We start from the raw sequence: 25,142 nt of genomic DNA on the forward strand, positions 1-25,142 counted from the left end.
GTTGTTATGGAGCCTATCATAATATTGACAGATTGTGTTGAAATCTGGTGTTTGTCACTGTGAGTTTTACAGTGATTTTATGTTGCATATACTTAATCACCCTCCTGACCAGAGCTCCTCACGTAACACGTTTTCCACTCTGCGCTTTTGCAACACAGCATTTGTAAATTCATGCAAACGCAGTCAAACAAACCCTCCCATCTGACCTCGACTCCGTATGACCATGTAAGCAGGCTCACAGATTCAGTACCGGTTAAAATAGTTTGTGGCAGTGATGTGGCTAAAAACAATAAATTTGACTTTCAGTCTTTGTCAGAGTGATAAAGACTTTCCAGAATAGCAGAAGTGCACGCTGGGATAGCCCTCAGTGCCTTGGGAGTTCTATGGTGGAAATGGTGGGAGGGTGTGGTGAAGAGTTAGCTTCCCAGCATTGTTGCGCAATTCTTTGGCCACCCTTTGCGATCCTAAATGTCCAGTTTAGACCATCAGCTTTTTGGACCATGGAGTACTCATATGAATAATGGGGTGAAACAAAAAAAAAAAATGGGGAAATGATCATCACATGAGAACAAAGGGAAAATCAGGACACTTCAGGGTTAGGACAGCTGACCTGCTTTGATGTTGGGTTAGATATGTGGAATAGGCTACCTCATGAAGCCTCCTGTCTGAGTCACATGAACTGCAGTGAATGAGATCACTGGCGGGTAGGGTGTGTCCTCGATGAGGCCGTGCAGGAAGTGCTTGCTGTCCTGTCCCGCAGGCCCAGCAGAGGTCATGTGCTATGCTCACCGTTTCAGGCTGTCCTCAGGAACCTCATCAAGTCATGACTGTCAGCACTGATATAGCAGACCAGGACACATAATCTTCAGAGACATCTAGACATCCCTAACCTCCCAAAACTCCCCGCTTATCGCCACACTTCCCAAGAAGAGAGAATTAGGAAGAAATAATGATGTTGTGTAATCAAAGCTATATGTTCGGACAAGCTCTCTTCTGAGTCGGTATAGTGAAGTTATGGAATGGAATGAAACAATTCGGAATACAAGGAATCTCAGATCCCAGACGGAACATAGACCATTGGAATGAATGATGAACCTATAAACTGTGTTACATAGAAACAACATGTGATTCGGTTTGTTATGGACTTTGTATCCTCTAGGCTTGTTTGAAGAGAGTTAATAATTCACCAGACTCTCACAAAGAAATTTAGGAAAAAAATCCCCTGTAGCTTTGTTGCCTATTTCTTGGGAAGTAAGAATTGTCTGGATGCAATCTTCTAGCCCAGTGCCAGTGGATTTTATTTGATCTTAGCACCCACTATCCTTTATTTTATTTTATTAGCCTCTATCCTGTAGGCTTAGACAATCAGCAATCCTTGAGAGCTGAAGCTGAATATGATAAACCTGCATACGTGACAGTAAAGATTAAGGTAAGTATTTTTCCTTCACATTTTCAGCAGCGCTGTGTTTAGACCAGACCAAGAAAATGAAATGAGAGGTTTGCACATTTTAATAGGGCGGAGCATAGTGATGACGTGTAGTATACTGAGGAGATGGAGCTGCTTGTAACAAACCATTGAAACAGTGAGTGGAGCCTGTGATGGGAAACAGAGGACGGAGTAGGCTACCCACAATTTTTCATGGCAGAAACACGTCAGATACCTTAGATTGTGGCGTTGCTATATCGAGTTTGTAGGTGATAACATTGTCATATGTAGCCTATGTATACTCACTTCGTCACTTGAAAAACCGTGGAATTAAATGAATAAATTAAACACTGTCAACACAATTGACATAGACTAGCCGTCCGACTGTTGAATAGAGGATCGTTTTTTAGTTGTTTTCCCCCTCGCCACCAGCCGCTGGGATTGTTTCATCACTATGTCTGGAGGTGTAAACATGGATGAAGACAGCAGAGGTAGGATGCCAATTCATTGACCATATTAAACCATGCTGGCGTATGAAATGAGCAGATAGACTAAAGTATCTATTTGATCTGAATGCATGCAAAGTGAATGAAGAATGCAATGTATTTCTTGTGTCGCCTTTATTAATACGCAAACATATTCAAGGTTAGTGTTACTACACTGATAATATGGAAATTTCTCAGCGCGAGGCAAGTCCACGATCTGTAGTCTACAGATTCCGATTGAAGTTTGACACAGTCCATCGGCAAAATGTGTGATGCTATAGCCTATGTAATAGGCCTATCAGATTTAAATGTTAAACCGCATAAAATGTATAGATTGTAGCTCTAAAGTTGCCTTTATATAAGATGAAATAAAATTATTTGGACCTTAAACTATTGGCTGCAACTTATTAAATTGAGTGTAGGCTGATCAAAACTGAGGTCCATGGCTTCTGGCGATTGCTTATTATTATGGCTTTCTTATACACGCCTGGCTATTCTAAATGGCATCAGAGAGACCAGTCCAGCTTAGGTAGATTAGGTAATCCCACACTTTTAATTTTGTACCTTGGCTAGGCTATAACCAATGGCAAAAAGAAACTGTGAAGGGACAATGCGTGTCATTGTTTGGATACTTCATTATTTGTCAGTTCAGTGTTTGATATTAGTTGGCGATGCTTTGAAGTGAAGAGGGAAGACATGCTGTCCTTATTGCTTGACGGTCGTGAACATCGAAGCGTGTAATTGGTCTAGTTGAAAATGTGGATGATGATGAATATTTATTTTTGGCTTTCTTTTTAATCGGTCGCCAGTGGCAAGAAAACCATAGGCAACGATGTGATGAGAGTTAACGAATGATAGGAAAACGTAGTTTCTTCTTATAGCTTATCCATCTGGTATTTAACTGCACATAAAAGCCATAAATCAATCACTCAGTGTCGTAGCCAGTAGACGCGGAAAACCAACATCAGCCTCCTAAACCTTACGCGTAACCCCCAGGAATCATTGACGAAATTTGGACATGCTAAAAAAAATCTTGACTAAACCTATATGACCGCAATAATGAGTGTGCTGTCAAACCTGGAAGATGTTAATCTGTTGGCACTGGCAGGGGGCAAAGAGATATTTAGTGTAGTCTATTGTAGCCTAAGTGTAGCCGCCAGAAAATAATCATCACTTCTTGCAGACGAAGTTCCATACATAACCAAGTGATGTAAAGTAATGCAATTCTATAATGACTTGGAAATTACTGTCTTTTTTATATAATTTATAGACATGCCTTTGATTCTGTGCTGAGTGTGTTTCACTAATTCACCGATTGGGTTAAATGCAGAGACCAAATTTCCCATACGGGATCAAAAAAGTATATATACTTATATACTTATACTTATACACCTTGCACAATGTTTTCCCGATTCTAACACATACCATAGTCTACATATCAGCACTTAGAGGAAAAAGGAACCACTGTAGCCTATCTCAAATCCATTTCAAGCCTTGGTTTGAGTGAGTTGATTGGATTCAGCAGCTGTAAGGTGAAGTATACTTGCATTTATGGCATTGGAATGTTAGGAAATCTCCCAGATTAAATGCTATGGGCCTGTGTGTACTAAGAGAGAGCATTTATGGGGAGGGGGTAGTGTGTGAGAGGATGTAGACCTTCAATATTGCATGGGCTGCTGCCGACTGAGATTGTATCTTTGCTGCATGACCAGTGGGACTGGAGTCCCTCTCTTGTCTGGGCCAGGGTTTAGAGTCTCCATAGAGCTGGCTTTGTGCACGGGCAGTCAGCTATGTCCTGTGGTTCACGTGGCAGCCTGTCTGTGCAGACAATCTTGTGGCCTTGTGATCAGACTGGAAAGATTTGATCCTAATCAAATGGAAATGATTTTGCACAGGGCTGCATCGTGACCACTGGGTGGTGGGCACAGTGCCGTCTGATCATGTCACAGACAAAAACAATTAAGGGACAAGATATTTACTGGCTGTGTTTGTCCTCTGTTCTGTGTTTCTGGTTTATTCTGACCTGAACACAACAGTTTTTACTTTGGTAATAAAGAAATGAACAGTCCTGGAAAAGTTTACTTCCACATTGCCCTATTCAGAACAAGAACCCATTCTTTTAGTTCTTTGTGGAAACATATGGAGTACTTGGTAGAACCGTAGAACTGTTTGAACGTAAGAAGGGCCACTATTGTCACAGGTACTCACAAACATGGGACTATTTATTCAAGAGAGGCAGTTGCTTTAGGATGCCATCTAGTTTGTCTGGTGCCACTACCAGCAGTGCATCTCAAGCAGCATGGATGGCATGGGAGAGCATTTGAAAGCTGCACAAGACAGACTGGCTCATCTGACGGACACCGTGCCTCTGATTTGGTGCGAGTATCCTCCCCGCCACGGTGCTGTGTGATCAATCACACAGAAAGGCAGTTAAAAAGCCCATTAGTCTCCGCACAGCCATCCACTCACAATGAAGGTCATAATGCGACTGGGTGTAATTAGAACACGTGCGAGATAAAGTGTTTGGATTGCCGGCTGATTTGAATGTTCTGCATCCAGTCCCAGCTAGGAGACGAATCAATCCAGGGTGTCACTCACATATGTGGTGAAGGAGATGGAGGAGCACTTCTGCTTCTGGTGACTGAGTGGATCTTGCATAGCAAGGAAGGAAGTCAGCCGGCAGGCTTGTCGTGATGCTGTTGTCCCATATAGACAGGGACTATCACAGTCACGTATAGACAGGGACTATCACAGTCACATATAGACAGGGAGTATGGCTGTTTCTGATGCATATCAAACAATGGGTTCTGTCTGGTATCAGATGCATGTGACACACAAAGCACTGAGGTGCTGATACTTTAAGGAACACACTGCGCTCCATGCCAACCCAAACCACTGTGTCACTCAGTTCACCGCTTTGACTTGGGCTCCACATGGTTCGTAGAAAAAAAAGAGCTGCTGTATTCGCCTCTGTGAGAGATGGGCTGTAACTCATTACTGTTTATTGCAATCAGGGTCTATTTATAGATTCAGTATGGAGTTGGGGTGGAAAATTGAAAACAGACGTGAGAGCTATTCAGTCTGGGAATGGTAAGAGTTTGCATGAGGATGTTTTCTGCCTTGGGATTCGGTCTCGTTGGTTTACAGTCCATGTGTGCTTCAGGGTCTTGCCAAGGCGTGTCTGACATCACTGGACCAGGGGAAAGAAATGTGCCTTTTCACATCCAGTGGGCGATTGCCAGTGAACTGTGTATCATGATCCCCGGCAACCACAGTGACTCCTTCACTCAATGCTTTTTTCTTTTTTTCTTCTTCTTTTTTGACCGTGGGAATAGCCATGTGAGTTGGCCTCTTCCTCCTATTCTCTGAAAAAGTTGGCCTCGGAAGAGGGGGGGTGGCTGCACCACACACACGCCAGTGGGGTCAAAATGTGTGTAAAATCCCACCCCTGTCCACCAGACAATCTTATCAGAATGGACACTCTGCAAACAGTCCATTTGCTTGTTGTCCTTCCCATTAATGCTGTGCCGTGTTTTTTTTTCCCCCTGCCTTTTCCACTCGGTCTTTAATGCATTAACTGGTGCATGGAAAATGGTTGGCAGCCTGTGTGCACCACACGCCCATACTCTGCATGGAGGATCTCTTGCCTCCATGCTTTGACAACATGAACTCAAGCGCCCTTGCGCCCCGGTAATAACAGTTTTGGTAGGACAGGGGTGGTAATCAAGGGGGAGAGGCCCAGAGGAGCCTCCGGGAAAGAGTTATTGACACTGTGAGCGTGCTGGCGTCTGGTCTCTCGCACTCTCCCTGGGGTTCTGTCTGGCACCAGGCATGGCACTGTGGGCACTGGGCAGCGGGCATCCTCTCATCAGCGGTGTCATCATCTTTCGCAGCGTGCGTGTTGATGCCATGCGAGGTCAGGACTCTGAGCTGGAGATGTTTGCCAGGCCTAAAGTGTTACGCACCTAGCCCTGTTGAAAGACATAAGCTCTCTCGCTCTAGAATCCCTGTTTGTCGGCTTCTAAATGTGGCATATCTGCGGCTTAAAAGGATCAAAAACATTAGGCCACACGTGCAAAGAATACCGCGAGCCGCCGCATACGCCCGCCCATAATGTATCATCTCTAGACTTATCACGAGATTTAGAGAAGCATTCTGCCCTGTTAGTGGAGGCTCACAAGCTTGGATTTACACTGCACATTTTGCCTAGCGTTGATTTAGACATGGGGTTGTTTTTCAGCTGAGATATGAAGTAGACGTGGCCAGTGGCCACGTTGGAGGAGAGGCGAGCTCGTAAATGGCTGCAGTCTTACTGGCCCTGCACAAGCATGTGGCATTGATTTGAGGCAGTACTTGGCGGGGGGGCTGTGTTTCCAAGATGTTTTCTTTTGCCGTGAAAACGGCCTGAGGCGGTACATGGCAAAGTGCTCTCTGTTTGGGACGTGGGCTGGACGCGCATGGGTGTGGGGCGTGTGTTTTCCCGCTCTTGGAGAGAAGGAGGGAAGTGAGAAAGACGCAAAACAGAGAGCAAACCGCCAGTCGACTTGAGTTTCACCGTGATGGAAAACTCTTGCAGCACAGGCATCTCACGGGCAAAACAGCTCCTCCCTGGCCGATGCCAGGCCTCTTCGGGGCACGTGAGGGCGTTGTGATACTGGCAGTGAAGGAGAAAGAGAGAGCTTGGATCTGGTTTTGGTCACCGGGAAGCTCGAGTCCACGGACCCCTAACCCTTTCTGGAATGCCAGAGTGGGTGACCCCCAGCATGCCAGCATTCCTATCGGGTTTATCTGACCAGAGTCAGAGGCCTGACCCGAAGAAAGGGCAGAGTGGCTATTACATAAGAGAGCCCATGTGTTATAACCTGATGCATATGTGGGAAACACTCTGTGGTGTGACATTAGCCCCTTCAAAGGTATTAAAGAGGTGCTTTTGGATGGTGGGGTCCTGTTATCTTTGACGCCAGCCATAATAACCTTTTTGAGAGGTCTGGTTATGAGTTTGCAAAAGACGTTAATTTCCTGCTGTACAGCTGTGGTCTTTTAATGTGGTGTGGAAGTGTGAGGTCTCGTTGGTGTTGTTGTTCTCCCCACACCCACGTCACAGACGGCTGAACCGCAGTCTTCAGTGGGGAGACAGTATCTGGTTCGTTTAGGCGCTCATACTGTTCACACCAGCACGATCCAGAATGAAGGTTTAACAGCAGTTTGAAATTAGACAGAGGAGACAATAGCCTCCTCACACTCCATATGTATTTAATTTGCAAATCTTCCCTCACAATTTTCCACAAGGACAAAAGCACTGTTCATATCTGAGGATACAGCTATAATTCAGTATTACTACCATTTCTTCAGCAAGAATGAGTTAATTTTGAGGGTATTTCCAGTGACTATATTTTTCAGACAGTTTAATGTTCCATTCTCAGCGATGGTGCCGTGGCATGTGTTTAATAGATGCTGGTCGTCCCTCCCTACACTGAGCTTGTGCAGATGTGCCATTGTTTTCTCTCCGCCTCCTTGTTAATTCTTTTGTTTTATAAATAAACAGATTTAGTGGAAGTAAGAGGATCAAGATAGCCTTAAGGGTTTCCAAAATTAGGGGGTGGGAGTGGGGGGGAGGTTCTCTCTCATTTTGCAATCAGGTCTTGAAGTTTGATTTTTTTTTTTGCCTTTGTCTCATTGGTTGATTACAATGTAAGGACAAAGAAGGCTACAGAGCCAAGGACAACAGTGTCCATTTCATCATCTCTCTAAATGGAAACATATGGCCTGTAGGTGCTGAAAGCTGGTGTCATAGAAATGCTGTTCAGTACAGTGTCAGCATGCATGTTGATAATATTAGAATGTCTTGGTCATTGCTTTTATGTGACCTAACAGCAGGTCAGCATCTTCTGTAAGCTGAACAAGGGCAGAGCGGTCAGTCACAGGCAGGAACAACTTAATGGAGTACCATTGCCATTAGTCTGAGAGCTCCCCAATGACATCACCGGCATTCAGTTGAAGATCTCAGCCAGACCTTTTTCCCAGGAAACAAGTCCACCCATATCACCATAATTTATATGACATCATCCCATTTAGCTGTTGATGTCTTCCGTCGATACAGAACACATTGACTCAGATTTCCTTTAAACAGGCCTCTTTGAAATTCTCGTATGCATGCTTGACTTTTCTTAGCTACTGTATACTGGCACCTTGCTGAGTTTTTGCTGCTCAGAACTCTCAAGATACTGTATGATACGGGGATGAAATTCTACTCATCCCTCTCTTTTTTCCCCTAGTGAATAACATATTAATATATGGCCTAAATACATTTCTGAAAATATAAAGATGTTTGTGCTGCTGCTGCCTCTGCAGAAAGTGCTGGTTAGGAGTATAATCATGACAGCTAAAGTAGGTTAGTGGTGAACGCTGGGCCACATCTGTGTGTGTGGAGTATTCTCCCGGTGCCATAGTCTAAGATGAGGCGCTGGTTAATCGCTGTGGATTCGCTGGGCGGATTAGAGCCAGCTGGCAGCCCATCCCGGGCCATGGCACACTGGGTGAGATACGGTTAGGGGGATTAGGGACAAAATGTAGATTATAGAGGCTGTTAGGAGCCCTGACTCGTCGCACGTGTCTCTCTCTCGCGCGCGCGCTCTCTCTCTCAGCCCCTCGGCCCTCGGAGCGGAGGCCAAAGCCCCTGTGGCGTGGTGTGTCAGAGAGGCAGTCAGCAGGGGGAATTCCCAATGGATGTGTGTGTGTGTGTATGTGTGTGTGTGTGTGTGTGTGTGTGTGTGTGTGTGCTTCTCTCTCTGTAATCTCCATTACTGTCCTGGATACTCAGCTAACTCCCATGGCCAACATGGAGTGTTTTTGTTGAGATCCTCAGGAGCTCAGCAACGACTGTTTACTGTTTATTTTACTCAGAGTGTCACATTTTCTCATGGAGTTGGAAGTCTTCCTCAAACATTTGAGCATATGTAGATGTGATTTGTAGTGGACGAGACTCCAAGCTCTCTGAAAGTAAAGAGAACACACCTTGATTTGCAGTACTAATTCCATTGGCTGGACACTTGACTGAATTAATTTTGCCTGAGCGCTCCTCCCCATGTTGGATGCAGATGTGTTGTAGCACTCGTGCAGATGTGGAGTTAAGCCAATGCAGTCTAATCCTGCCAATGCATATTTGCATGCCATCTGTGCTGTGCATCCGTTCATGTATACAACCTCATCAGAGAGAGAATTTAATTGAGGCTCCATATATCATCTGATGTGTAGATTGACACGTGTCTGTTGCTTGGTTTGAATGATCACTCTCTTTTCTCCAGGGAACATGTTGAAAGTCCTGTACTCTTCTGATCATGTAGGCATATCTCTCTTCACACTGTTCTCCTCCTGTACATGCATGGTATAGCACTCGGATTATTGCCATAAATATCCTGTCTCAAAGCATAAATGGCACACTTTAATTAAGTGCATACACACTGTGGGATGTGACCACTGGCTGAGGTCAGTGTGTTGCACAGTGGTGAAACTCTTAGAATTGAAATAAAACGTTAGGCCTACGTTATTAATTAAAAATGAATTATCCACATTCTCTGACTATTTTCATAGGAAAAACCCTGACGAAAAAGGCCCCAGGGTGCCTTTTCCCATAATTAATCTGCACTTCCCAAAGAAATTCCAAATATAATGTTTGGCAACCCCCTCAGGCGTTCTCCTCACAGAGGAAAATGGAGATTACAGATCACACTTTATGGAGCAAATTAAAAAATATCCGTCGTTAAATAACCACCAGCCATTTCCTTTAAGTAAAATAAAATCAGACCGTACATATTTATCATAAGCACCACTGGGTAACGGAGGTGAACTGTGTTAATTGCGTTATTGTTCTGCTGAGCTGCAGATATAATGGCGGCACACATTCACCCCATTGTCATGAAGCAACACCCTCACAGGAGGAAACACTCCCCCTCACCCTCTCCCAAATGGCTCCTGTTCCCCGTTCTGGTGTACAATTACATAATGTGCTAAAACAAAGCCTGATGGATGTGATCATGGAAGGGATTCGGGGGTTAATTCCATGTCACCAATCTCCACAATCACTCACACACCCACACTCTAAATAGGATAACTTGAATGTAAAGCAGCCATGGAAAAAGTGATGGAAGTACTTGTATTGTGCCTGATGTAGCCAAACCTTACATCACTTTGTCTTCCTTAACACCACAGCATGTTATTGTTCCATAAAAGACTTGAAGTTAATGCCAAGAACAACATTTAAAAATTATATAGAATCATGGTACACAGGATCAGTTATTCAGTGGGCTAAGCATGCTAAATGCAAATAACCTTGCTGCCGCCCCCATATTTGACATGTTAGATAAGGATGGTACTAAAACCTGTTGACCCTACATTTTAACCGTCGAGTTGAGTGAACAGCTGTAATTGTTTCCGGAGATTGTGAGCAGACTGTTTGCTCAATTTGTACGAACCTGGGTAATCACCGCGACGTGCTCTTTGAAAAGCACATGCCATTTCCTCTCTCCAAGTGAACACCTCAGCTGGCTCATAGGCTGGATTAATTAGGGCAATCAGAGCGTCTTCCTCTCGACTTGGCTTCCAGCGCTGGATTTGCACACGTTCGCTCAGCCTCAGCCCCAGCGCCACTTGCTTTCATCCTGCGGCTGGAAGATGAGGGTGCACTCCTGTTTCTCAATTTAAGAGAAGAGAAACATAATCCTAAATGGATTTTTTCCCCTAATCTAATTACTTCCTTCTGAAGACATTTTGGTCACAATCGCAACTCATTAAAACTCTATTGTCTTCTGATTCATAAGAGGTTTTTACTTTGATGTGTACCCGTTGATCTTGTATATTAGACACTGGTGGTATATAAGATATACAGTATAAATAAGTATGTAGCATGACATACTATATGTAGTATGTAGGACATATAGTATGTAGCATGTTAGAATGTACTGTAGTATGCCATCTGCATCTACACTTGTGTCACAGGTAATACATGAGTTAGTTTGTACTGTATACAGTATGAGTCTGATGCCTACTGTTGGTGTGTTCTTCTGCAGTACCTGAGGACCTCTCTGTGGAGGAGAGAGATGAGCTGTCAAACATACGACGCAGGAAGAAGGAGCTCCTGGATGACATTGAGGTATTGTGGTTGGAATCTCATTTGGCCAGTGTTGATTGTCTGAGTAATGGAACACTCCCTATTTTGTGCTCCTTTGTATTACCAGCGGGAGACAAACTGGCTGAAATTTGGCTGTTGTTGCATGAATGCAGGCCTTGTTGAGCGGTTTGATCTGTGTTTACGTTTGAGGTTGAGGAACAGTTGCAATACACAGTTGACTGTGTTTTAATCCTCAAAGTCTTTGAACATTAATGGTTTGGTGTTCAGAGCGTGCTGACAGATTTGGTTGTTCATGCTGACTGTTTTTGCTCTGATCTTTGATATGCTGTTCTTTTAGCATATTCAAACCAACAAAGACAAAACAGAATGCCCAGCTAAACGTACCATCTGTATTGTACATTCAACCTTGTAGATTACATATTCTTTATACACAATACAATTGTTCTCTTTTGCAGCGGTTAAAGTTAGAGATCTCTGAAGTGATGACTGAGATTGAGCAGTTAACATGTGTTGGAGAAAGGTGAGTATCACAGAATTCTGTGTTCATTTGTTTTTTTAATCACAGATAGCTAAAAGACAGATAAAAGTAGTACGACTGCTCTCAATTTCTCTTCTTTCTGTAGCAAAACCACACAGAGAAACAAACAGATTGCAGTTGGGAGGAAGAAATTCAACATGGATCCCAAAAAGGTTAGTCGTCATTGGCACACCAGCTGTATGATACATTCATTAATTACGTTTGGCCAATTAGGCAACACTAAGATCCCTGGGGGATTAGATAAATGCATTTATTAATGAGCACATTGGTAACTATCTTATGTTTATGCATTGGACATGTGGCACGGGACAATAACCTGGTGTTGCTTTCAGGGCATCCAGTTTCTGCTGGAAAATGACCTTTTGCAACATACGCCAGAAGACATTGCACAGTTCCTGTACAAAGGGGAAGGCCTCAACAAAACGGTCATCGGAGATTATCTTGGCGAAAGGTAAGATCATTTGGCACAAATGGGGGCTTGAGAACAAAGATAATGTCTTAGATCTTTTTGGTTTGAGTCTTGATGAATGATATATGCTCTAAGATTACACTCCTGTAAATCTTAAAATCTTAGCCCATCTGTTCAGGAAATTGAATATACCATTTTACTGATGAGAATGGCCACCAATGTCTGGAAATATAGATGTCTTATCTCTTTGATTGCCCCTCTGGGTATCTCATTGGCAATAAAATGTTATTATCCTCATCTGGTAGAGTTGACACTGGCTTGTGAAATTGCAGTGTGTGTGGTTACTTGTGGCTGTGTGGTCAATGCTTGTTCGAATAGGCCGCTCCTTTAACCTGCCAGATATACTCCCACATATTAGAAAAGTTACATTTGCAAGCAGATTTATGGTTAAGCTCTATCAAACTTTAAAACTGGCATGAATTTTTAAAAATGTAATCAGGATATGATGCCATCAAGCCACCTCAGTGATATAAGCTTTTCATCTATGAGAATTTTTTAATCAAAGGTGACCACGTCTCTTAAGCATAGCGAGGCCAAAATAAATCCTCCATGATCTCAGGAAACCATCCGTAATGAGATCCATCACTGTCCTTACCTGAAGTGAGAAGATAATCTCCACTCCACTCATTGAAGCAAATGAAGGAGTTCTTTTGTGAGCGCAGCAGGCAGCTGACAGTCTGGCCTCCCCGGAGGGCTGTAGCTAGACTCGAGGGCCTCTTCAAAGAAAGCATCGCCTTCCCACTCGCAGGCAACTGTAAACAAAAGTAGAGGAGAGGTGTAATTAGCAATTACTGCTAATTGTATTTATGCGAGGAACTCGAACAGGAACCTATTATTACGTCTCATTATGGTCACAAGCTTGCTGCGGAGCGAGTGACTCAAGGAGAGTGTGTGTAATCAGCCATATGTTGCAGGAAATTGGTCCATTGACTCACTCTTTTATCAGATATGTTAATCGCATAATGTATGTTACGTACCCTATATGTACTGTGTATTTATAGGTAGTATAGTCACCATAGGCTGTGTCTTTTGAGGGAAAGACTAGAGTTTCCAGATTAATGATCTCAGTTCATTATGTAGCAGAGCTGCAGTGTAAACCCAAGAGATTGCCTTCAAAGATGTTGCTCCAGTTAGTTGGCGCTTGGTATAGTAAGCATGCTATCAGGGACCAGTATCTGTGTGCTCTGCGTGTTGCTAGCGCTTGTTTCTTGGTCAAATTGGATTACTGTGTTATCAGTGTTATCAGAGCCTGGCCACAGTTAATGGCTCCAGAGTGCTGTCTCATCTGAAGTGGCCTGGGTTTTGGCCCTCTCGAGATTTAAATCTTTTGATTGATGGTTGCCAGGATCTTTCCAAACGTCAACTGGATCGAGCAGAAATGTGTTTTTGAAGCCGTGGCTTTTTAAGATTGGATCCAGATTTTTCTCTGGCCAGTGCCCCACTCCTCCTGTCAATATCAGCAGAGAGAAATGCCTGAAACTCTGAGAGGTGCCAATAGGACAGAATCCATCACAGTGGAAATATCGCTTTCCCCATTCCGGACTCAAACTGTGCAGCTATTTCATTTCTTATTTTTAATGCTCCCTTGGTAATTGAGCGTTGCTTTGCTTTGCTTTGCTCCTCCTGATTGGAATACCTTTCCTCTTCTCCTCAGGGATGACTTCAACATCAAGGTTCTGCAGGCCTTCGTGGAGCTCCACGAGTTTGCAGATCTGAACCTGGTGCAGGCTTTGAGGTGAGGCGCTTGTTTTCTCAATCACACTGAGGCATGGAAAAGGCCCTTCAGCTGAATTATGTGGCACTGCACGCCCATGTCTTTCTTTAAGACAAATAACAACCCTATCCTTGTGGATGCCTTATAATTTTGTCCATTTTTTGTGACCTTTAAGGGGATGTATTTTGCATGGTGTTTATCTTTTTTACGTTTAGGGATGTTTATTGGTGTCAGTGGCATTAAAGAACACTGCTACATCATTAAAGAGATATAGCAGACACAAGCAAACAAGCATAGACCAATAGATTATAGACATATAATTCAGCATATTAGTGACTGTCTTTTGATCTAAGTGTCACACATGAAAGCTCTTTGCTGATGAGATCATTTAATTAGCACGCAGAAGTGTAGATGCAGAATTTCACATCTGTCTGTTCCCCTGCTCTCTCAGAGGTAAGTCAGAACTGAGGCGCGTGGGAGGGCGTGTGTGAATCACTCCCTGATTTACCTTCCTATTCCTCACGCTAGGCAATTTCTGTGGAGCTTCAGGCTACCCGGCGAAGCCCAGAAGATTGACCGGATGATGGAGGCGTTTGCATCCCGGTACTGCCAGTGCAACCCAGGGGTCTTCCAGTCAACAGGTCAGCCTTACACAGAACTCTGTTTTATTATTTAATTACAGCGGTGTCTGATCATTAGAAACAGAATGAATCTCGACGAAGAGCATGATTGTGTCTCCATGCTCATTTGCAGCACATACTCTGTGGCCTAAATATTGGAACTGTTTTTGTGGAGCTGCATGCGCCCCGCTGTGTGTCTGAGAGAGAGAAAGAGAAAGGGGGGATTCGTTGCCCAACATTAAAACCTCATTATAAAAAACTTTTTTTCATTACCACAGGCAAGCTCATAATGCCGTTGTATTGCAGAATGTTATGTAAAATCATAAAACTTAGAGCTTCATAGAGGAAACATACATCATTTCTAGTATCATTGACTTGACCCAAAAACAATGCAAGGCATGCGTTGCAAGATTGCCTCGTAGAATATAGTGGAAATTTCAACATAATTGCTTTGCAGTATACTTTAAAATTGCACCATCACCAATCCCCTATAGTGTTGCAATGTATATTACATGGAAAAAGAAACACAGCCTCAGGATCTGAATAACAATGTGTTTTGGGGGATTGCAGAATCCTGTATGACATGCCAGAAGATAGCATTATATGCGCAGCCTACTGTGCCATTGTGTTGGTACTGTCACAGTGGGGGACTCTCTGCAATACAACTCAGTCTATAGTAGGGGGCTGAGTTTGGAGCACGCGCACGATAGTGATTTATTCACACACAAAATCTGCTGTGCGTCAGAGCGTTAATATTCATGAGCGCCCGCTCCTTTTTTTAATAGTGTTTCCTCACAAAGAGCTCCAATGGTCACGGATTCATAAACAGTGCATGTGTGAGTCACGGAATGGCAGCGGAGCAACTCTCAGGAGGAGTTTCGCTTTCTCTTTAAAGAGACTTAGCAGTGCTGGGAAGGGAGAATATGACTATCCCTTTGTAGCTAGCAGAGCTGCGTCACTGCACAATGTGAGCTCAGTGTTGTCCAAACAACGTCCACTAAACTCAACACTAATGAAAAGCATACGTCAGTGGTGTTGAATGAATGAATGAATGACTGAATGAATGGTGTTGAATCAACTATTCATTGCTTTGTAAACCTGCATTTAGTTCTGCAGCAGCACAAGCTTTAGTGCTAAAAAGATATGTTCACTCATACATACTCAAACACTCATAAGTGAATATTGACCTCTGACCTAGATAGGAGGGAGTACAGTATGTTTTGGCTGCACACCTGTGACACAACAGAGCTGGCAAGACACATGCAGGGTTGAAAGTGACCCCTGGTCTCCTCCACAGACACCTGCTACGTGCTGTCCTTCGCCATCATCATGCTGAACACCAGCCTGCACAACCCCAACGTGAGGGACAAGCCGCCAGTGGAGAGGTTCATCTCCATGAACCGAGGGATCAACGAGGGAGGAGACCTGCCCGAGGAGCTGCTCAGGGTGAGGGGTCCCTCTGCTCCAGGCCACGCACTAGAACACTAGAGCCATTCTCACACTCTTATAAGGGTCTTCAAAATGGGTTTTCAGTCATTGAAGGGTTCTAATACCTCAGTTTTGGCGAGGACAAATAAACAGAACCTATAGGCACATTCTTTCCAGAAACATTTGTTATACATGACTGATAATGTCCATGATTCTACTGTAAAAAGAATTAAATATTATTTCAATATATATAAATATACATAACTTATTTACATATGACAGTATACAGTACATCAATTGCAGATACAATTTATGTAGATATAACAGACCACAGTACATCAGCTGCAAATGGGATAGGCCTGCCCAAATGTTTTTGCTTTTTAACTCCGGAAGCAAAGGAAGAGACATAGGAACAATGACACTGTGGTGAGAATGGTTCACCCACAGCAGAGTTTTTACTTGTTTTGTTTGCCCTCAGCAGTAGGAAAACAGTAACAGACGACATTTCACTTCACCAGCATATTCTGCAAGAAAGCATGCTTAATACTGCTCCCACTGGATGTGCCCTGAATCCGCACTATGGAAAGTCACAGACAAGATGTGTTTGTTAATTATAGAGGGTTGTGAGTGTTGTCAGCATGTTAGCTGCTGTCAGTGTGCATAGCACAGTGTGTGGTAGAGGCTATTTACTGGTCCCAGATGCTCCTTCTCTGCCATGTCAAAGATAACAAACTGCAGTAGAAGGTGGAAAAATGAAAGTGTTGGGAAAAAATATTTCTCACTAAATACTTTTTTTTTTTTTAAACGGAACAACTTGCTCAACTCCTAAAAATAAATTAAGACCTGGGTGCCTAATCCTGAACAAACTGAAATAGACTTTTTTACACCGCCACCTTTTTACACAGCCACTCTTCATTGTGCAGGTTACTAAATACTTTGCGTGTGTATTTCTTTCTACAGAATTTATATGAAAGCATAAAAAACGAGCCCTTCAAAATTCCCGAGGACGATGGCAACGACCTGACGCATACATTCTTCAACCCGGACCGAGAAGGCTGGCTTCTAAAGCTGGGTCAGTAAAAACTTGATGAGCTGGGCTCATTCTCGTCAACCCCTCTCACCAAGTGGATTATGTTTCTGTCCCTTGAGTAGCCAGGACATCTGTATGTCCGAGCTGTGCTGTGCTGAGCTGTGCTGTGACATTGCCCTGTCCTTTCTTTTCCTTGCCTCGCCCACCCCACACCCCCCACATCCCACCCCCACACCCCCACACTCCACACCCCACACCCCACACCCCCACACTCCACACCCCACGCCCCCACACTCCACACTCCACACCCCACGCCCCCACACTCCACACCCCCACACCCCTCTCTGAAGCTGCATTTTCTCCTTGCTGCCCATTGTCTTGTCTCCATTTTTCTGCAGGATTGTTTGGATTGAAATGTTCCTTCCTGCTATCTCCATGTCCTCCTTTTGACCGCCTCCTTCTTCAGTTACTTGATTGGGTGGCGCCACCGTTTCGCTAAACTAGTGTACGAGACCCTGAAGCTACAATATATCTCACTCTTTGCAGTCATGTTATCAGTACATCAGCTGGCTATTGAAAAGAAAAACACAGCTTTGCTTGTCTGACTTTCACTAAATGATTGTTTCTTGCAAGTGTTAGGAGAACTGAGTTATCATAGCTGGGGCATCAGGTTATCTCTCTGTGAATTCACATGGATGGTGGGCTTCTGTCATGTTCTGGGGCAGTAAGAAAGAATAAGAGATTTTTGTCTTTTATGGTGAATGGTTCCACTGTGCCCTATTTTAGTTTTTAGCCAACACAGTATTTCCTTCATGTTTAGAATTCTCTTAGATTTTAGCCCCATTAAAAAGCTTAGCAGAAGGCCCCCAAAGTTTGCTTCACACCTTCAAATTCAAATTCAAATTCAGAAGTTGATTTATTGGCATGACATATGGGCACTTGTATTGCCAAAGCAGTTAATACATGTAGTATAAGACATTACAACAACTACAGATACAGAACATAATACATTAACTGATAACAGAAATCAGAACACCTACGTAAAACATACACTAAGACAAACTAAAAACACAGGTAGACACTTTCTTTCATACTCCCCAGTAGGCTATAGCAGCAGACTATTGGAACAGACTTGGCCTTGATCCAAAGGATCTGGGCGGGACGAGGGCCGGATTTGGCCCGGAATCAGCCCAGAATCAGCCATTATTTGGGCCAGTGATGTGTGTTTGGGGAAAACACACTCTTCTGAGGATCAGTAGCTGCAACATCAACATGCACCCTTTCACACAGATTAGATTTCTACATGATCATCATCACTCACTCCTCCCCCCTCTCTCTCTGAAAGACTTCCCTGCGAGCTGTATCAGAAGCTAAAAACAGGGCCTGTTTTCCTCCGCGTATAAAAACTGATCTGGTGCAGTTTGCTGTACACCCCCCGCTGTGATCGGAGCTGGCAGGCGGCTTCCCTCGCGGCACTCCGAGGCTGTGCCACATTCCCTCCTCTCCCGCTGATGTCTCTCTCTCTCTATCTCTCTCCATCTCCTCCATCTCCCTCTCTCTTTCTCTCCCTCTCTCCCTCTCACTCCATCTCTCTCAGGGGGCACCCCTCTCTCTGCCAGGCTCCATACTGTGCCAACTAATTTAGTTTAATGCTGCTTTTCCTCTTTCTCTCCCCCTCTTCCTCCACTTCTCTTCTCTCTCTCTCTCTCTCTCTCTCCATGTGTCCATTCCAGTCCTGATTGAGACAGCACAACTATACCATTACGACTCTCGTGAAACATTGTAATGAGACATTTTCCAGCTTTTCCAGGTCATTTAAGACATACGGCTAATAAAATGTTACCCCCAGGCCGTCCGATGCCCATTCCAGGTCATTGACACATTTGAATGCAGGTTTCCTACTGGTTATTTAGTGTGTGAGCAGTGTGCACTCTATGACTCAGGTGGCACTGCACTGGTATAGTTAAATGAACCTGCATCGTGTTGAACTTCCACATATTTTTCCATGTGTTCTTCAAAATGTGTCATCAGTATATTAAGTATGGCACTGCAGTCAACTGAGTTGTCTATATTATTGTGTATTACATTCACTCATTGAAAGTTTAACCTGAATCAACATTACAAATATATTCATCCTTTAAAGATTTCTTAAGACAATTTTTTATGCATACGTTTTTCTTTATGTTGATGGTTATGCATTTTGAACAGTATACCACCAAGATAGTTTTCTATTAGTAAATGATATGCAGCTTCAGATGCATTTCAGGATTTTATGGAGGTGTCAGTATTTAATTAGGTATCATGACAGCTGTCTCTCAGCTTTGATGTTGATTGACATGCCAGCCATATCATTGCAATCTCAAGCGAATCAGCCTTGGGACCATCTTGGGACTGTCTGTTTTTGAAGGAGGAGAATGACCTCAGCCACTGTGTGTTGTCCTTCGATTTCTTGCCCGTCACAGCACTTTTCTGTAGCTTAGTTATTCCACCATTCTGTGTATTTTACGGGTCATTTATAATTCATGTCCTGTCTCCCATGCAGGAGGGCGAGTGAAGACGTGGAAGAGGAGGTGGTTCATCCTGACCGACAACTGCCTGTATTACTTTGAGTACACCACTGTAAGTAACGGCAGACATCAGCTTCTCTTGGCTGGGTTGGGGAAACATTTCATCATTTCACTTCAGGTGGGGAGGGAGGAGGGAGAAAAACAGAGAGACAAATAGTGAGAGGGTTTTTATCTATTTAAAAAGGCTCTTTGTCTATCAGTGAAATCTAAGCTGTAGCAGACAGTACCCCCCATGCAGAGTTTGCCCTCACATCCCAAAATGACCAGAATACCGGAGAAACATCTGGCGAGGGTCTCACCCGTCACATGGAACATGTGGCCACTTCAAACACACCGCCATGCCCCCCCCCAAAGGAGCCCTCAGATCTGGGTCCCTGGGCAATCACTTCCCCGCTGGGTCCTCCTCATTAAGCCGAGACGCCCAGGGAATAATGCCGCTCTCATCCCCCGCAACGCTGCGCTTGTAATGCGGTCCTGGAGACACAATAGCTGCTCCACATTGCGATTGCGATTGGTTTGCATTTTCTTAAGCACAGTCCTCCATAAGCCCTCCCCAATGTAGTTTCAGGAAACATATTGCGAAAATAAGTCGAGGCATTAATCATTTTTATATTAAGAATGATAAAGACACGGATTTTGAAGGGGGATTACAGAATATTTCTGGTAATATTTCCGCAGGACAAGGAGCCCCGAGGGATTATTCCTCTGGAGAACCTCAGCATCAGGGAGGTCGACGAACCAAGGAAACCGGTGAGATGTCGATGTTTACCTCATTACATGAAGTTAACTTCTTTCACTTCACTGTTTTAAAAGACAGAAAAAAATTAAAATGCTAACAAAGAACACATTTCATATACTACCATGACAACGCAGGCATCTGTGTTTTCAGGCTGGAAAAGAACATTTGGATTTTTTTTTATTGTGATGCAGTATGGTATTTTGTGTTCTCAGAATTGCTTTGAGCTCTACAACCCCAACCATAAGGGCCAGGTGATCAAGGCCTGCAAGACTGAAGCTGACGGGAGGGTTGTGGAGGGAAACCACGTCGTCTACAGGATATCAGCCCCAACCACTGAAGAGAAGGAGGAGTGGATTAAATCCATCAAGTAAGTCCACGACTGTGAATAATTTTAAGAGAGCTTTCATGCTCTCTACTGTACTTTTGACATAACATGATTTGAAAGTGTCTATTTCAAGCCAACGACTTGCTACTGTCGTGCTATAAATGTGTTGCAGAACCAACAGTGCGTCCACAGTGTTAATGTTATTCCTCTTTAGGGCTCATTGAATTTGCATGGCCGCCGTATCAGAGAAACACAATGCCAAAATTAAGCATTACATTTCCTCTCACTTGGAAACTTGTCAGTGGCTCTTTCTGCCCATTTTAGTGTTGCTGAAGCACCAGACACGCCGCGAGGGACGGTTTCATGGTCTAAACGTGGAGAGCGTTTGTCAGGATACATGGTAGCCCCTTAGGGGGTTCTGTGCTGTGTGAATAATGGTCTGAATTGTATTTTGGTAACTCCCAACATTTAACTCTGGAGTCCTGTGACTCGGAAGTCAGCGATGCACTGGGGTGTGATCGTGTGACTCCAAGATCTTTTTCTCACAGTTGGGGGGTGAGTGATAAGACTGGGGAGGTCTGGCTCTCTGGAGGCCAAATGGGTTTCCTGAGGATAACAACTCCACTGATTACACACAAGCCAGGAACACTCTCAGCCCATGCACTGCTTCAGCTGCCTGCCACCACCTTCCTCTGTCGACTAAAAACAGTCATGGCCAGGGCACTTTCTCCTCCAAATGCCCAAGGATGAAGAACACCGCCTTGGCCGTGTCCTTCTGCTATTAATGCTCCATGAACTCACTAGTCGTCGTTATGAAACAGCATTGACTGTAGTTGTTGTGTAGTGTAGTGGTCGTAGTAGTATTGCAGCACAGCGTTGGATGAATGAAAGGTGGAGCGAGATGAGAGTGTCTTTGAAATGCTGATATGCAGACGGATGGTTTTGTCTGGTGTGATGCGGAGCGCTGGAGAGAGAGAGAGAGAGAGAGAGAGAGAGAGAGAGAGAGAGAGTCGGCCGCGTGCACGTCTCATTAGCGCTGGGACAGACGCCGGTCCCCTGACTGGAGCGCTGGGGAGGTGGCTGTCGCCCCTGTGGTCAGCGCCGTCTGTTTGTGGCGCGAACGGCTGGCTCAGCACGTCCTGGGCGACTGCCGGAAATTCTGGGCCATTACTCACGCCCCTCCACACACACACACACACACACACACATATACAGCGTGAAGTCCCCTCCCTCAGTCCCCCAAGGTCCCCCTCCAGCCAGCCTCTGACCGCACACACATTCACCCAGTCTGAGGCCTAGTAGCGGTGACACACCAACTGGATTCTTCTCCCAGATCTCCCACCACTGTCTCCCACTCATCCATCTTACCACAAAGAGCGTATTGGAAACCATTGCACAAACTCACACACACACACACACACACACACGTACGTGCATGTGTACTTAAAATTGACATAAGGCATGAATCAGCTGTTGATTCTATCAAACCAATGATTGTGTTTTTAAAGCAAAGATAGCCTTGTAGAAACCATTATCTTGCCCTCATGAGTTTGCTGAGGGCGTAAATAGTAAATAGTTATTGTTAGTAGTTCTTGGGAGTTAGTAGTTCTTGATGTGAATTGTGTGAAATGTGAAAACGCTTCAGTGAAGGTTGAATGAAAGAATCCATGTATTTCTTTTTAAATCACTTTAAATTGAAATGATTAAATATTATTTTAGGACGTCTTTCGACTAGATGATAAAAACAAATGTGTGTTGTTATTTATGTGACTGGCTCAGACACATGTTCACAGTTTAATTACAAAAAAACTAACAAAGCTATGTCTTACATCATTTTCACTTACCGGTACTGTCTAAAGTTATTACCAGAATGATGCCAAATGTTTGTAGTGTGTCAGGACTTCACTCCACTGCTGTACCAGTCCACTGTCCACCTACCTCCAGTGTATGCTAGTGAGCATGTATCTGCTCATTTGGAAAAGGTCCTGGTAAAGGGCATTTGAGCAATAGCTAAGACATGGCTGAGTGATGAGGGTGTTTTGTCATGGCCTCCTGCTGATGGCCCTCTCTCCTCTCTCCCTCTCGCAGAGCAAGCATCAGCAGGGACCCCTTCTACGACATGCTGGCCAGCAGGAAACGACGGGTGGCCAACAAGAAGTGAGACTGACCGGAGGGCCAGCGTTCCTGCGGGTCAGAGAGAACGACCAGTCCACTCACTCTCTCCGTTGGGGGTGGTTGAGTCAGGCCACTTCGCAGAGGCTAGGGGTGGGGGGTGGGTGGGCGAGAGCCAGCGGAGTTCAAGGGGATCAGCATGGGACGATAGACTAGACAATCAAGCGTGGAGATGTCCGTTGATGGATTCATCAGAGCTGTGTTGTGGGGTTTGTCATGTTGGAATAATGCTCTGCTATTATGTATGGAGAAACCTCCAGCTTAGAGAAGACATCAGTGCATGGCAATTACACACTGTGATTTCAGTGAGCCAAACTGCAATGAGTTTAGTGTTTTGTGTATGGGAGTGTGCCAGTGTTGGTGTGCTCCCAGTTGAACCTGAACATGAAGGTAGCAGTTAAGATGCAGCACTCAGGGCACTATTGGGGCACTTGCAACCAGGATGCCCCCTACTGGCCCTCTGTTGTAAAAACACCATCATAATATCTCATGCTACCTTAGGTTCTACTGTATGTTAAGCAGTAGCAAAAGAGATTGTTTTTGTTTGGTTTAAATCTTTATTTTGAAAGACTTACCCAAATTGCTACATTATCTCCTTCTTAAGTAGTACTCAAGGTTTATTGTGTCCATTTCATGTTCATTCCTGTCCTTTACTGAGGTAAAGGTGTGATAAAAAAAATCTCAAAGTGTGTCCAACTGAATCAGCTGGTCTGATAGCTGGGATGCTGTTAAATATAAGCTTTTTAGTATAAGTCATATCTGTTTTGTTTCAAGTTGTAAAATTACCATAGTGAATGAATGCTCCAGTGTTCTTTTTTGTGTAGAGCTCCTCAGAGTTACTTGTGTATTGATCTACCATGACATGTTTTCCTGAACCTGTATTTATTTGACATCATTAAAAGTTGTAAGTTATGTGTACATAATGTAAAGACTATGCTCCTTTACCTCATTGTTTTTTTTGTAGCATGTAAAGTTATAGTTTTAACATTTGTATTGACTGTTTTAAATGAATGGCTCTGAATACTGGGCGATACATCAATAACCGTTTCTTTGTTGCTGTGATTTCATATATTAAAGCTAGTACAGTATTGTATACTTTCTATATGTTCTTTAAGCGAAAGCATATTTTCAGGCCCCATATAATAGTGCTTCCTAACCTGGTGGGCGTATCCAAAGTATAAAGTGAAACTAAATGTTGCCGGTTGGAGAGAAAGGGATCGGCTGACAAAACATTTTAGAGCCACTGCCATGTAAGATCTGTAAGATCGAGAATAGTGGTGAGGATTCCCACAGTACAATAAGTGTTACATGTTTTATATACAAACCTAAAGACTGGAATACTGAGGTCAGATCAACAGCAAAGGGATGTTGTGGAAATTGAATTTGAAGCAAGGTCTTGTCGGTAATCAGTGACTCACCAAAAAAAAAAAAAAGGGCTGGGTCATGTGGCAAAACTAGACATGTTCTGAATATTGTTGTCTGACTGAACTTCAATAACCGCCTTACCCAACCTATATTTAAATGAATAGCTCTAGGACTTTCAAAGTATTCGGTCATGTTTACTTCCAAGTTCCAACACTGTCAGATCCCTCCCCAAACCCCAAGTGCTCCAACTCAACGTTCAATAAATTTGCAAAAGTCACATTTATCGAAATAATTTTTTTGTTTGTTTTTTAAACAAAAAGGGGAGAAGGGAGCCCACATTCTGTACAAAGCCAAACATTCTCCCCTCACACATCAAACATGTCCAACCATCATTAGCATTCACTCCAAACAAAAAGAAAATCATGTAAACAGTGAGAGAAAAAGAAACTTACCATTTCCAACATTAACAAATGCGTTTAAGGCTTTCCCCCCACCCTCTATAGAACTGTACAATGTATAAACTTAATTTAACATGCTACAGTAAAACATGGGCTTTGACATATCCATTCCACTTTTTGAATTGACACATACACACAACAAAACAAAACCGGATGTCCATCGAACATGGTCTAAAATTATGCCATGGAGCTTCACTACAAAATGAAAAAAAAGAAAAAGGAAAAAAAAAAAAAAGGAAAGTGTCTTGTTCCTGATACAGGACTGTATGTATACAAATAACTGATAGTACAGTTAAAAAAAATAAGTTCACAGTATTATTTTTCCATAACAGAATGAACTGAACTTTTCTTTAAAAACAACTTAAAATTACATTGCCATTAAAGATACATGATATTCTTTATTAATAATAAAGAAAAGAAAGAAAGAAAGAAAGAAAGAAAGAAAGAAAGAAAGAAGTTCCCAGTAAATGGAGGACCGTTATGGGTGTCGTGCCGAGCAGAGCGGCGGCACTGCAAACTTCCTCAAGTGTGTCCAGGTGAAAGGTGTGGTTAAGTGCCCGTGTAGCATAGGTCGAGTCCACTCCCACCGGATGCTCCAGTACAGATATGTGAGTACAGTGACATCAGAAGCCAGGAGACACTTTTAACAAAGTTCCTCTTCTCCTGGGTGACGTGGTGG

General features: G+C 43.6%; 1 protein-coding gene across 1 annotated transcript; it reads left to right on the forward strand.

Annotated features, from left to right (window-relative positions):
* The first annotated feature begins 1,520 nt into the window (after window positions 1-1,520).
* Window positions 1,521-23,733, forward strand: cyth3a (cytohesin 3a). Its single transcript, XM_048233068.1, has 13 exons — window positions 1,521-1,917; window positions 10,977-11,059; window positions 11,494-11,558; window positions 11,662-11,728; window positions 11,909-12,027; window positions 13,700-13,780; window positions 14,288-14,400; window positions 15,677-15,825; window positions 16,768-16,879; window positions 19,380-19,456; window positions 20,083-20,154; window positions 20,356-20,510; window positions 22,557-23,733. The coding sequence occupies exons 1-13, from the start codon at window positions 1,881-1,883 to the stop codon at window positions 22,627-22,629; spliced, it is 1,203 nt and encodes a 400-aa protein (XP_048089025.1). The 5' UTR covers window positions 1,521-1,880; the 3' UTR covers window positions 22,630-23,733.
* The last annotated feature ends 1,409 nt before the right edge of the window (window positions 23,734-25,142 follow it).

Source organism: Alosa alosa, chromosome 22 (assembly GCF_017589495.1).
Source record: "Alosa alosa isolate M-15738 ecotype Scorff River chromosome 22, AALO_Geno_1.1, whole genome shotgun sequence".
NCBI lineage: Eukaryota > Metazoa > Chordata > Actinopteri > Clupeiformes > Clupeidae > Alosa > Alosa alosa.

Bases quoted from the DNA above. Each gene is read 5' to 3' on its own strand.
- cyth3a (XM_048233068.1), top strand. From the start codon at position 1,881: ATGTCTGGAGGTGTAAACATGGATGAAGACAGCAGAG. The intron at 11,559-11,661 runs GTGAGTATCACA...TTCTTTCTGTAG, and splicing joins TTAACATGTGTTGGAGAAAG to CAAAACCACACAGAGAAACA. The intron at 20,511-22,556 runs GTAAGTCCACGA...TCCCTCTCGCAG, and splicing joins GAGTGGATTAAATCCATCAA to AGCAAGCATCAGCAGGGACC.